We start from the raw sequence: 12,365 nt of genomic DNA, 5'->3' as shown, positions 1-12,365 counted from the left end.
AGAAGAGAAAATAATTGAAATGGTCATTAAAATTTACTTTTTCTCTGACCTTGTGCCACAGCATGACTGTGCCCCCAAGAAACTCACCCAGATGTGTAGACCAGCAATGCCAAGATGCTGGGTGGCCCCGAGGAGCATGGGGCAGTGTGCATGGTAGCCCAGCATTGGTCGGGGCTGAGTGCGCAGGACGTCCAGCTGTCCCCCTGTCCCCTGATCCCGACAGCTTACACTGGCCGGTGGATAGTGACCGTGGTGCATAAACAGCAAGCTTTCAGGATTGCCTCCACACCAAGGTTCAAATGTGAAGACAAACGAGCATGACTTAGCAGGCCATCTGGTGATTGAATCTAAAGCTGCAATAATTGATTCTGAGGACGTAGGCCTAGGCGTGCATTGATTTTGGAGCCAACTGGCTAAGCGTTGGCTGACACCCAGGCAGATGCTGCTGTGACTTTCAGATGCTGGTTATAGAATTTGCTCAGACATAAAGGCATTGAGAGATCCTTGGAAAGAGTCCTTCAGTGCCCCAGGGAGCATCACAGTAGGAGGACAGGGATGGGCAGGAGGAAAGGCCTCAGACTGGGAGGCTGGAGTCTGGATTCCATTGCTGGTTCTGCCCTTGGGCTGGATTCTCCATCTCCCTAAGCCTCCCATTTCCTATCTGTGAAATAGGTTTATAGAATGATGCGATTTTCTTTTGGCCCTCGGCCCCCATTTTGAACACATGGATTCTCAGACTTAAAATAGCAGCTCAGGGATGAAAAAGGAAAAGCTGCCTTTTCTAGTGAGGCCTCACCCTTCCTTTGGGGGTAATCACAGTCCCCAGGCCAACCATACCCTTATCTTGCTAGACTCCCGTTGAACATTTAGTTTATTCAAGCGCTCACCTAGGTTTCTGGGAAGACCCAAATGACCAGCCTATTGCCTATGCCTTCCCATAGCTTGTAGAGGCAGAGAAGCTGGCAGTATGTGGGTGGGGGTAAGGTGATTTCAAGATGAATAAATAGAAAGTGGACCCTGTGGGACGCAACAATGGTGTAAGGACAGAAGGATAATGTGGGGGTGGATGTGTGTTTTTAGTAACAATAACTATGCCAGTCATTGTCATATCTACCACAATGACCCTTTAGAAGAAGAAGGCCTCATGATTAGTTTATATATGAAGAACAATAGGCTCAAGAGGATAAGCAATTTACAAGTGAACAGAGAGAGAACTTGAATAGAGATCAGATTTCGGAGCTTCCACCGCTTGTCACTACACCAAAGGGAAACATCTCCAGGAAGAGGTGACATTTGAAAGGTCATTGAGACACAGGTAGGATTTTGAGATGAAGATGAGGCTTTCAATTCATTTAAAAAATATTAATCGTGTGCCATTTATGCCAAACGCCTTGCTGGAAGGCAAGAGAACACAGTGGTGAGCGATGTACTCTGCAAGCTTAGAGAACCTTCAGTCTCCCTAAGAGAGAGAAAGACACAGAGAGCTGTACCTCTGCAGGACAGGTGTCCTTAACAAACTGGTGCAAAATGTTCTGGGGACAGGGGAGGGAGCAATTATCCCTGCTTAGGGTGCCGAGGGAAGAACTCCCAAAGACGGAACAAAACAAATGAGGCCTTGCTGGATGAGAAGCAGAAAGCTAAGTGGGGAAAAATGTCTGAGGAAAAAGAATATTCAAAAAATATTTCTAGGGTCTCCCAGGTGGCTCCTTCATAAGCATCCAACTCTTGATTTAGGCTCAGGTCATGGTCTCAGTGTTGGGAAATCAGGCCCCATGTCAGAGTCCACACTCAGCACAGTGTCTGCTTGAGGTCCTCTCCCTCTGCCCCTCCTGCTCTCTCTCTCTCTCTCACACACACACACACACACACACACACTCAATAATAAACAAAATCTTTAAATATATATATTCATAGATTACCCCCTTGGGGCAAGGTCCTATGCTAGGACCTCTGAAAATCAACAAATAGGTCTAATCAGAAGGTGCTTGTATTTGGTGTGGTGGAAGTCACTGAGTGAATGCCTCCTGACCAAAAAACATAGTTAAGAAAGTGATCAAACCCTTGAACAATAGTGTTCATTTATCGTGAACCTTAGATGCTCATTTCCGTTGCCTGGCTTGATAGTTGTGGCCTCTCTGTAATTAGAGACTCTGATCCATTTTACAGAAAGTGGAGGAATGAAAGGAGCATCATGCGTGTCCTTGTACTAAGGAAAAATGTAGACTCTAACCCAAGCTTTTCAGTGCCCCCCGCAAAGGAGCGCTCGAACGTTCCTTACACCTTCTCGACATATTTCTGTAATTGACCAAACCTACGGTCAATATGGACCTATACAGGTCATCAGTGCAAGACTCAACAGGTGATACCACGGAGGAAATGATAACTTTTCTTCAAGGAGACACAATGATCATGGTCCTTGTTAAGAACAGGAGCTGTGTTGAGTCTAAGCCCTGCGTGGGCCTTGGATTCTCAATATTCTTGTTGAGTGGTGTGAGCGTGTGTGTGTTGGGGGCTTGCGGTGGATTGAACAATAGCATCTCATAAATGCTAAGTGGTGTTGAGGAGTCGATGTATGGGATCTGGAGGGGAGGACGTTCATTCTAGGCCGTGGCAGCCAGGGAAAGCTTGCTCCCAGTGAGAGCGTCTGAAATAGGTCAGAAAGATGAAAAGGGAACAGCTCCTGCATCAGGCCCTCGGGCTCCTATTCCCTGAAGTGTCGACACCAAATAAGCAGCTGGCTGCTGTATATGCTCCAGCTGTGCCTGAGACTGGTCCAGCTATGGGCAGGAGCTGGGGGGGTGGGGGTGAGTGGGGGCAAGTGCAGATGAGCAGATGAAGAAGTATCCCAGAGCTTGGTCAGGGTGTGTGGTAGGAGCCCTTCTGTCCTGCACGTGCTGCATGTGGCATTGAAGGTCAGTTACCAGACTCAGCCAGGGCCAGGTCTGAGTCAAGGTGACCCACAGTGACCCAGATCACCAGTTGAGGTGGGGCTCTAAGGCATGCGGGCCAGCTGGGAGACCCTGGGAGCACTGAGAGATAGGGGAGGTCTGAGTTGCAGAGGGGACCCCTGGCCCTAGGGTACTACCCACGTTTACACACGGCCAAACCGTGCTTCTGTGGCATTCAGTGCACAGATGTACAGCAGCAGGAGAAGGAGCTGTCGGAGGGAAAGGGGGGTGTGCAGGAGCATCCGTGCCCTGGAGGACCAGCTCAGGCCTCTCTGGGCTGCCCCAGGGTTGAGAGGGAGCAGGTGAAGGATGAAAGATGTGGGCTGAGAACACAAACCCTGGCTGCAGGGCCGGGTCTCGGCAAGAATGGCTGGGCTGAGCTGCACAGGCTATGAAGGTGCCGTGTTCAGGTCAACCAGGGGCAGCATTCTGCTAGTGCACAGTCGTCATAGGAGCCCCTGCCCTAAACCTTCCAGCACCCCACCTATTGGCTAGTTGGCCTGGCTCCTCCCCCAGATCCTCACATTCCCTACAATCCATACTTCAGGGAGCTATGTCTGGCATAGCAGATGGCCTTCAGGGTCCCGCTCATCACTCTTCCTGACATGTATTCTGATTGGTGGGCAACCACACTCAACCAACTTGGAATATGCACCCCCCCCCAACTATAGGTACAGCCCAGGTATATGCCCTAATGAGCAGGATGGAGGAGTCCAGTAGGAGAAAACTAAGGCAAAGGACAGGGTTCAGGTGAGAAGGTCCTATGACTGGAAAGATCTCTGCTCATTCCCGGCTTGGGGAGGGGCAGGGGTTGGGGGACAGCCCTTGGAGGGAGAAGGGGGCTGAGGCTGCTGATCTTTCCAGACTAGTCAGTCCTGGCTCAACCCCGGGCAGTGGGGCTGGCCTTCCCTGTGGAGAAACTTTCCATCTCTGTGGAAGGAAAAGGCAGAGTGACCACCTGGTCTCAGCTACTCAGCACTGACTGACGCTGGGTGCTCCCTGCTACTGTGATAGCAAGTCACAACTGTCCCTGACATCCTGTGGTTTCCCGTTAAGGCCAAACCAAGGTCACCATGGACTGGAGAATGGCTCTGTACTCCTTGGAACATCCTGGGGACCATGACTGGGCCTGGGCGTGGTGGCTACAGTTCCCACAAATATTTGATTAGCTGCAATTGTGGCTGTTCTTCGTTCTCCTTGGGAAGCATATGGCTGAGGCAGATGGCTCAGAAAAGTCTGAATCACATAAACAGGGTTCTTTGCCTCCCATTTGCTGTCTCCTAATGACTTACTAACAGAACGGGCTTCAGGATCAGAAGACAGGGCTTGATACCCTCCTCAGAAAACCCCATGCTGTGCCTTGCAGGCGTACTTGTGCCTGCCTTTTGGAGGGGAGCATGGATCGGTGTGGGTGCCGGGCCATTGTGAGGATGTAGCAGGAAACAGAGCCAGCCTCCTGAGCTAGCGGCTCGAGCCTTAGACTCAGCTCACTTCCACAAATGTTTATTAAATACCACTGCCAAATTCTCTGGGATTGGGTCACTTGGAGTTTTGGGCAGCTGCGCATTCTATAAATATTTGCCCGGCCTGGACACCTCACGAAGCACTGGCTCTGTGCTAAGCCCTCCCCTTGACTGCAGTGTCCACACTGATCATTTAGGACCGGTGCATTTAGATTTTGTTCTAAGTGTCATGAGAGGCGGTGACACCGGGTTTATATTTTATATTAATCGACTCAAGAGTGGTAATAGTAGAAGCATGTTCAATATTGAGAGAAAATCCTAAAACGACAGAGAAAGGATTAGATTCATCAGAGCCACACTTTGAATGTGAATTTACAGGATTCGCAGATGATTGGCAAAGGAGGTGGGGGGGGTGCAGGGAAGAGGAATCAGAGATGACCGGAAGCACTGTACTACTAGGGGTAAGAGATGGGGGGGGGCAGGGAGCACTTTTGGGAAACTAAAGCAGAGGTCCTACCTTGGATGTATAAGTTGATGGTATCTGACGTCAAAGGCATAATGTCTTGGGGCTGAGGGATCATGCCCATGATGCAGGAGAGGGACGAGGCTACCATCACACAGTTGAGAGCTCTCAGCCTCTAAGTGGTATATAAAGTGCGGGAAGGGACTGAGGTGCCCTGGGGACAGAGAAGAGCCCATAAAGGAAAAGAGACATGGGTCTAAGACCCGGATGGGGGTCTACGCCCCAGAGAGGCAGGGGGAACAGTCAGAGACATCCTATGGGATCGAGGGGGAAGCAAGGTGCTCAGCAATAAAGAGTCATAGTTATTATTATTTTTTTCTCAGAGCTGAAGCTGGGAGCATTAAAAATCCACACCTTCCACCCCCAGATCTCCTGAGAAAGCAGGGGGAGTCTCCATGCTCCTTCATCCTTGCGAGCCATGCCCACCGCCCTGGCCCAAGCCTGCTCTCTCCCCAGAGCTGAAGGCACCTGATGATTCCCCCTCGCACATCCCCTGAGCCTTTTACCGGTAGTTGGTAGACTACATGCTGCTGCCTGTGTGGCACCAGCTCTTCTCTGAGCACCTGCTGCTTGTTAGCATTTGTGCCAGATGTTCTCATGGGTCATCTTGTTCAACCCTTCCAGCCCCCAGTTCCTCCAGCCCTCACTTCTTCTGTTCCTCTCCCATCCCCAGTTTAGAGGGGAGGAAACTGAGGCTCACAAGCACACAATGTACAAATGGCAGAGCCCAGGGTACATCCGTGGCACTGAGCTCAAAAGCATTTCTTGTCCTTGCCGAAGCCGGAGGCCGTGCAGTTGACTCTGCCATGGAAATGCACATGGAAGCACCTGAGCTGGCTGGGTGGGGAGGACAGATCGAAAGGAAACCCAGCGGGTCCACTGGCATCTGTTGGAGGCCACATGCTGGCCTTTTTATTTGAGATTATATAGCCATGCATGTTATTGGCTAACAGAGTATTATCAGCTGCTGGCCTTACTGGGCTCCCTCTAATAGGTAGGTCACAATGGTTATAATTAAGTAATTAAGCCTGCTCCGTGGAGATGGGGGAAGGCTCACCACTGAATTGCAGTGGCAGCGCTTGTTCATTTTCAGTAGGTTAAATGGTGGTTTTTCTCTGCATTCTTTGATTTAGTTTCTGTAAACATGAATTTTTGCCAGACCACAGTATCTGCTGGGTAACAGGAGTCTTTGTGCGGAATAGTTTAGGAGGCTGACATCCTGGGTGCCGGGACTACTGCTGGCATTCAGAAACTTCTGAGCGCCCCCCCCACCTTTCTTTCACCCCACACTCATTAGTCATGAAGTCGTGGATTGATTCCATGCCATTTTCAAGCGACTGTTGTATGCACAGCCCACTGTTCTGTCGTTCTAGGATTTCACTTCTTCTTCTACAAAACATAAGTGATGGAGCAGTGTGAGTCCAGGGAGGAGAGAACAAAGCTGGGAAATGTTGGACTAAATGTTGAAGAATATTCCTTGTCATTGTTGTACCATCACCCATGACTGGCATTATGTCTACCATATTGCCTGTGTGGTTGTTTAGTTAAACAACACATGAGTGAGTAAACAAACTTAGGGATGAAAGGATGGAGTCTCCAATGGACCGTCTACCATATTTGATGCTGAGGATGTAACTTAACTTCTGTGATCCTGAGCTTCCTCAGGAGTAAAATGAAGACTCTCATACCCAAGGTCAAGTGAGATAAGGGATACAAAGGACTCCAACCGATCCCAGGCTAGCTGCTATGGAGCAATTTGCAATGGGTGAACAGATTTGTATTTATTAGACCGTACAGAGAAGTGATGTTTCCAAACCATGTAGTTAAGAAATAATGACGTCTACGCTCAAACCCAGTTTGTTGTACATAACTTGCCACCTCAGTTCAAATTGTTTACGTAGGTCATATAAGATGCCTAAAAAAAAAAAAAAAAATTAAAAAAAAAAAGATGTTGTAAATAATGTAGTGTATCCAGAGAGATGAGAAAGGCATTCAGACAAGGAGATGTCTGTGGAAATGAGCAACAAAGGGATGACCCATTCCCTACTCCACAGACAGATGAGCAAGACAGATACACCCCATAAGGCGCTCTGATCATCCATTTCTGAATTCCAGTGTCTCCACAGGACCTGACGCATAGAGGGTGATTAATAAGAATTTAATGAATACATGAACATGTCTTATCACAAAAAACACAGAAACCCATTAATCTGGGATTATGGGTAAGGCATAAACTCCTATCCTTGTCAATTGAAGTGAAGTATTCCATATTCCGCGGGCATCACATATTTTAAATAGAAAGCAAGGAAAACATTTGTATTTTTTTCAAATGGCAATACAAATGACAAGTAAAATACAGCCTTTTATCAATGTCACCAAAATAATGTGTTTCAGAAATTGAAGTTACAAGTGCATTTACATCTCTTCAGATATTCCATAGAAGTGCTTTTTTATCTGAATGCCCTGTTAGCAGAAATGCTGACCCGCTTCCCCCATCTCACATTGGTGGAGGAGCCCTGGGCCTACACGGTGAAATGGGATCCTCTTTTGAAAGCCAGGTTAGGAAGGATCTGGGTCTGTTTAGTCTCCTGCTACTGGGGCTTTTTCATGGCCACACAAGTGCTCTGGTGAAGAGGGTTCTTTAGAGTGCTAGGAAGCTTGTAGCCTCAAAGGTGAGCTCCTTGCTGGTCCAGGCATCTGCATAGGGTTTGGGGGTCCTACCTCAGGACTTCAGATTACCATTTTTTAGGTGACATTTACATGTTCAAAGCATTGAATGTTGCTATTCAAAGTACTAACCTTTGTGCCAAGTTTGATGGACCCACAGAACTTTCCAGCTCATAATGTAACCAAACCGACCCTTCTACTCATGAACCCTTGGGCCATTATGAACATCCAGAGTCATCATCCTTGGCTCCACTGCTCCTCAAGCTACCTTTATTTCCGGAAAACGGTAGTCCTTACCATATCCATATAGTATGTTAACACCTCTTTGGTTGCAGAAAGTCTCTTCCCAGTCCCAAGGGTCTCCCCTTTTCCAAATTCCAGAAAGAGTCATCAACACCTTGGCTGTTTTCTCCCAGGGGTTATACTCTCCCTGCACGGATTATTTTACTTGCGGTCTTGTGACAGGGGTCTCCAAGGAAAGTAGTAGCTACGGTGGGGTCACACAAGGTCATGTCATACCCCTCTAGCTTGGCAATGAGTGTTACCTGGTCCTACCAGCCAAACACATGTAGGTGATAGGGGAAGTCACTCTGGTCATTCTCTAGAGAAACAGTAAACATCTGCTTCAAGGGAGTTTTCTTTTCTGCCTATTCTTTGAAACTGTTAGAAAAAAATAATAATTTGGCTTCAAGGTGACTTCTTGTCCTTGCTGTTCCTAGAAATAGCCAGAAAACCACTTGGCTTAAAGAATCATTATCATCTTCACCTTACTAGGAAATCTGCTTGGGTTTTGAGAACTTTACAGTTAAATATACTCCTTTACTCCTCAACTCATCAGAGTCTCAAATTCATTACGGAAATTAGGCCGGGCATGATTCTTGCTTTATGTAAGCTCAGATTGAATGGGATGCCCAAGGGCCATACAGTGAGAAAGCAGAGGGGCAAGTCTAGGAAAGTAAGTTTGCCTCACTGAACGGAGTCCTTTGCTAAATGATAAGAAAACCAAGGTCCTGACCTTGAGTTGCTCTTAATGTAACTTGGCTTTTCCACTCCTATGAGCTCTGTTGTGTTGGAGGATTCTCATGTAGGAACATGGCCTGGGTTTGAAGAAATTCAGTGATGGCTTCTCAGCATCTTCTTTGGCCAATAGCCCATGTCTCATCCAGCCATCCCCAGACCTGGAGGGTTGGAAGGAGTCTCCCAGAGATTTGACTATTCAGCACAAACCTGACTCTCTGGGGAGCTCCTGTGTGCAGGCAGAGCCATGGCCATGTTCTTGGAGTTGAGAATGGGATTCATTCCACAAGTAAATGCCCATGAGAGTGCTGCAGGCTTGGACTCTGGGACAGAGGGTCCGTGTCAGATGGACGGAACCTACACTGTCTCATCTGCACTCACAGGGGCCTCTGGTCATCCTTCAAGTTGTAGACATTTAGAGGTAACACAGATATGCAGATTGTCAGTATCACTTATTTGTGTGTGTGTGTGTGTGTGTGTGTGTGTGTGTGTGAGGAGCTCAGTAGAGCAAAAAAGTCTTTTTACTCTAGCCTTCTGGCCTCAAATTCCAGATTAAGATGTTTGAAACTCGCTTCTTGAATGATGGGAGCCATGGAGGAGTCCTTCTACATCTGCCCTATTCTGTTTCCCCTGTTCCTTTCCTCTCCTTTTCCTCTCTGTTCCTTTTTCTTCCTTCTACCTTTTTTACATTACCCCCTCCCACTTAAAGTTCCAGCTGTCCTTTCAGATACTAACATATGATACCAGCCCTGGCACACACACAAGAAGACAGATGTTTGGGGAGACTCTAGTCTATACCTTTTTATTGGACCACTTGAGTAGAAATCTGGTTACCATCAAGTAAAAATATTCTAAAGAGAGACATGGCTCTTTACCCCACAGCTAAGAAAGGGAAGCATCCCGAATATCCCCAAGGTTTCCAAGGATGGAGAGAACATGCACGTTCCTCATCTCTGGGTGCCCAGTGCCTGATGCACAAAAGACGGGTGAGCTGCAACAAGTGCTTTCTGTTTGCAAACGAGAACTCCATAAAATGAGCTGGAGAGCCAGTACTAGAAATTCCAGGAAGAGGCCTCGCCAAGAATATGAAAGTCACATTTCCTTCAGAATGTCAGGAAGAGAGAGCCAAGATAATGGGCAAGGTATCAGAGTGTGCACTGTCATTGTTGGGGGAAGAAGCTGAGTGGTAACAAAGCAGGCAGTCACTGTCTCAGTGATGCCCACGATCCCAGAGGGTATCTGTGATCAGTGAGCCTTCCTTTGTAAGTAGACACCTGTTTTATGCCCTCCTTAACAGTGATAAAATGACACAGAAAGTCCCATAAGGCATAAGAAATGCATCATCCTGGGCCTAATGGGGCACTTTGGGATTTAGTGATCTTCAAATGCCATGGAGTCCTATGGTCTAGTTTGTCAATATGCTCAAAGTCAGAGGAGTTTAATCTCCCATAGAAATGTGGCCAACAGGCAATGCCTGGGTGGCCGCCCATTTGGGTAAGCATCATACTCATAATCTCAGAGTTGTAAGATCAATCCCCACATCAGGCTCCATGGGCAGCAGAGAGTCTGTTTGAGATTCTCTCTCTTTCTCTGTCCCTTCCTCCTGACCCCCACTGATGCACACACGCTCTCTCTCTCTCTAAAATAAATTCTAAACATCTTACAAAAAAAAATAAATGTGGTCAGTGGAACTGTATTCAACAGAAAGCACTTAGACCTTTTTCTAAGCACAATTAAAGAGTCTTCCTACTGCATATTGCACATCCAGTATGTGCCTGGTATTAGGATCTTAATTTATTTTATGCTCTTTATATCTATATGGATCCCAGGAGGTCAGGGTGGATATGACCATTTTTCACGTGGAAAGCTGTGGTTACAAGGGGTGATGTCACTTGCCCAGAAAGGCTGGTGATTGAACTGTTTTGCTGGCTGTCCCTCCTGGTACTAGATGGCTCAGTGCTGCTCTGACCTTCAGAGTCTTTACCCCATCCATCCTCTGCCCCTGTGTCGGGCTGACTGATAGATCAACTAGACCTTGACAGTGATAGAGAAAGGGCTGGTGCAGCAAATAAAACAGAAGGGCATTTGCACACAAGGATCACTTCTATTTAAAAGCCACATCAATTTGAATCCAGTGGGTCTAAATAGGTCTGTATTAGCCTGGTAATTCTATTTCCTTTATGACGAAGTGCAAATTAGAGCAGGAACATCTGAGCAGCCTTGGCAATGACCTGGAATTTTACACATTTGTGTTCTGTCCTCTGAAGCTACAAGGCAGGTGTTGGCTTGGGTGTCACTCTGCACTGGGGGAGGAGGGGTTAAGAGTGACCCTTTGTTCCTGTTTCCAAGGGATTCTTCAAGCCATCTGAGGCCAACGCATGAGGCATTTAAGCTGAGGCATTTCTTTGTTGGTTGCACTGATTTTTCCTAATATTTTTGGGGCTTTCTTTGCAAACATGCTGTTTCATTCTTTCTGTAGTGAGTTACAGAGGACTTACCTTTTGCTAGGAGGTGGGTGCATTTTATTCATTCACTTGAGACTTCTTGGTTGCTAAATAGATAGATGCGAGGATGGATCCACACAATGCCTTGTTGCATAGCAAATTCCAAGAGTCCCGCCTCTTTTCCTCTGAGCCTTCATCTGAAGTAAAATCTTCCCTAGCAATTTCCTACAAGGATCAAGGAATTAGATAACATATAGGAAAGCATGTTGGAAACTGTAAAGTACCACACGGCTGGTCATTTTATGAGTAGGTAATCATTGCCTTATATAAATATTAGCATTATTTATTTTAGATTATTTTTTCTATTTTCCCTAGTGTGCAGTTTATGTGTTAAGTGGTTCTGAGAAATTCAGCTGTTCACTTTCCATAACTCTGCTCAGTGGATGCAGCCAAGTCTCTTGTCATCATAGGATAGATGTGTCTTCCTGAAGTTGAACTCAACTTGCAGACAGTGTTTAGGGACTAGGGTATATTTAGAATGCTTTGGAAGACAAAGAGTCGAACAAGTTCCTTTAAAAACCTGATGTCTAATACAATTAGAATTCACTTACCTAAAACTCAAGACAGAGTGCTTGCCATATGGTACCTGAGGTATAAACAACATTTTCAGGAGAGAGACTCTCTAGGTACTAGGAAGTCTTTGGAGAAGGAAAAGAAGTTTCTGTATTTCTCTGTTCTCTTTCTCCCTGACTTCAGGAGAGGAGTATTGTGGAAGACCTCATAGTGTAGGGGAACATGTGAGTAGGTGAGAGATTTATCAGGCATTAATTTTCAGCCAAGGAGTGCCGCATGACCAGATCATACAGTTTGTGAGGGATTGGTAAGGTTCTTCTGAGATGCCAGCCCAGTTCACTCAACAGGAATCTTTATAGGTTGGGATGTCATCCTTCAATGGTTTTAATCTTTAGACACCATACTGTATTTGGGGGCCATTCCTTTCCTTGAGCCGGAGTGGCACCTGAGCAGGCTGGAGGGACAGGACAGGACTGGAGTTCATGGGTTCCCGCTGGTTCTTGTTTTTCAGACAGCAGCAGCCTGCACTCAGCCTGCGCCCATGAGAACGTCGTGCACAGCCGGGTCTTTCAGATCTTATACAGGAATGAAGAGGTCCCCATAAATGACGCTGTGATCTTCCGAGCTCATTTGCTCTTAGATGGAGAAAGGGTAAGTCATGGCATCTGCCGCCAGCCACAGGTACATCTGTATCCACTGCGAGGTAAATGGTAAGTGAAGGAGACACCAT

General features: G+C 46.9%; 1 protein-coding gene across 1 annotated transcript in view; it reads left to right on the top strand.

Moving 5' to 3' along the window:
• The window catches only part of FAM135B (family with sequence similarity 135 member B), a 179,625-nt gene that overhangs the window by 70,664 nt on the left and 96,596 nt on the right, over positions 1 to 12,365 (top strand). Inside the window, exon 3 of the mRNA XM_055314296.1 lies at positions 12,147 to 12,286. Within this exon, the coding sequence (XP_055170271.1) occupies positions 12,147 to 12,286 (140 nt within the window). The remainder of the gene's footprint in view (positions 1 to 12,146; positions 12,287 to 12,365) is intronic.

The sequence above is a fragment of the Nyctereutes procyonoides genome, unplaced genomic scaffold, assembly GCF_905146905.1.
Source record: "Nyctereutes procyonoides isolate TBG_1078 unplaced genomic scaffold, NYPRO_anot_genome, whole genome shotgun sequence".
NCBI lineage: Eukaryota > Metazoa > Chordata > Mammalia > Carnivora > Canidae > Nyctereutes > Nyctereutes procyonoides.
The sequence above is the reverse complement of the archived record's forward strand: the minus strand, read 5'-3'. Positions and strand labels throughout refer to the sequence as shown.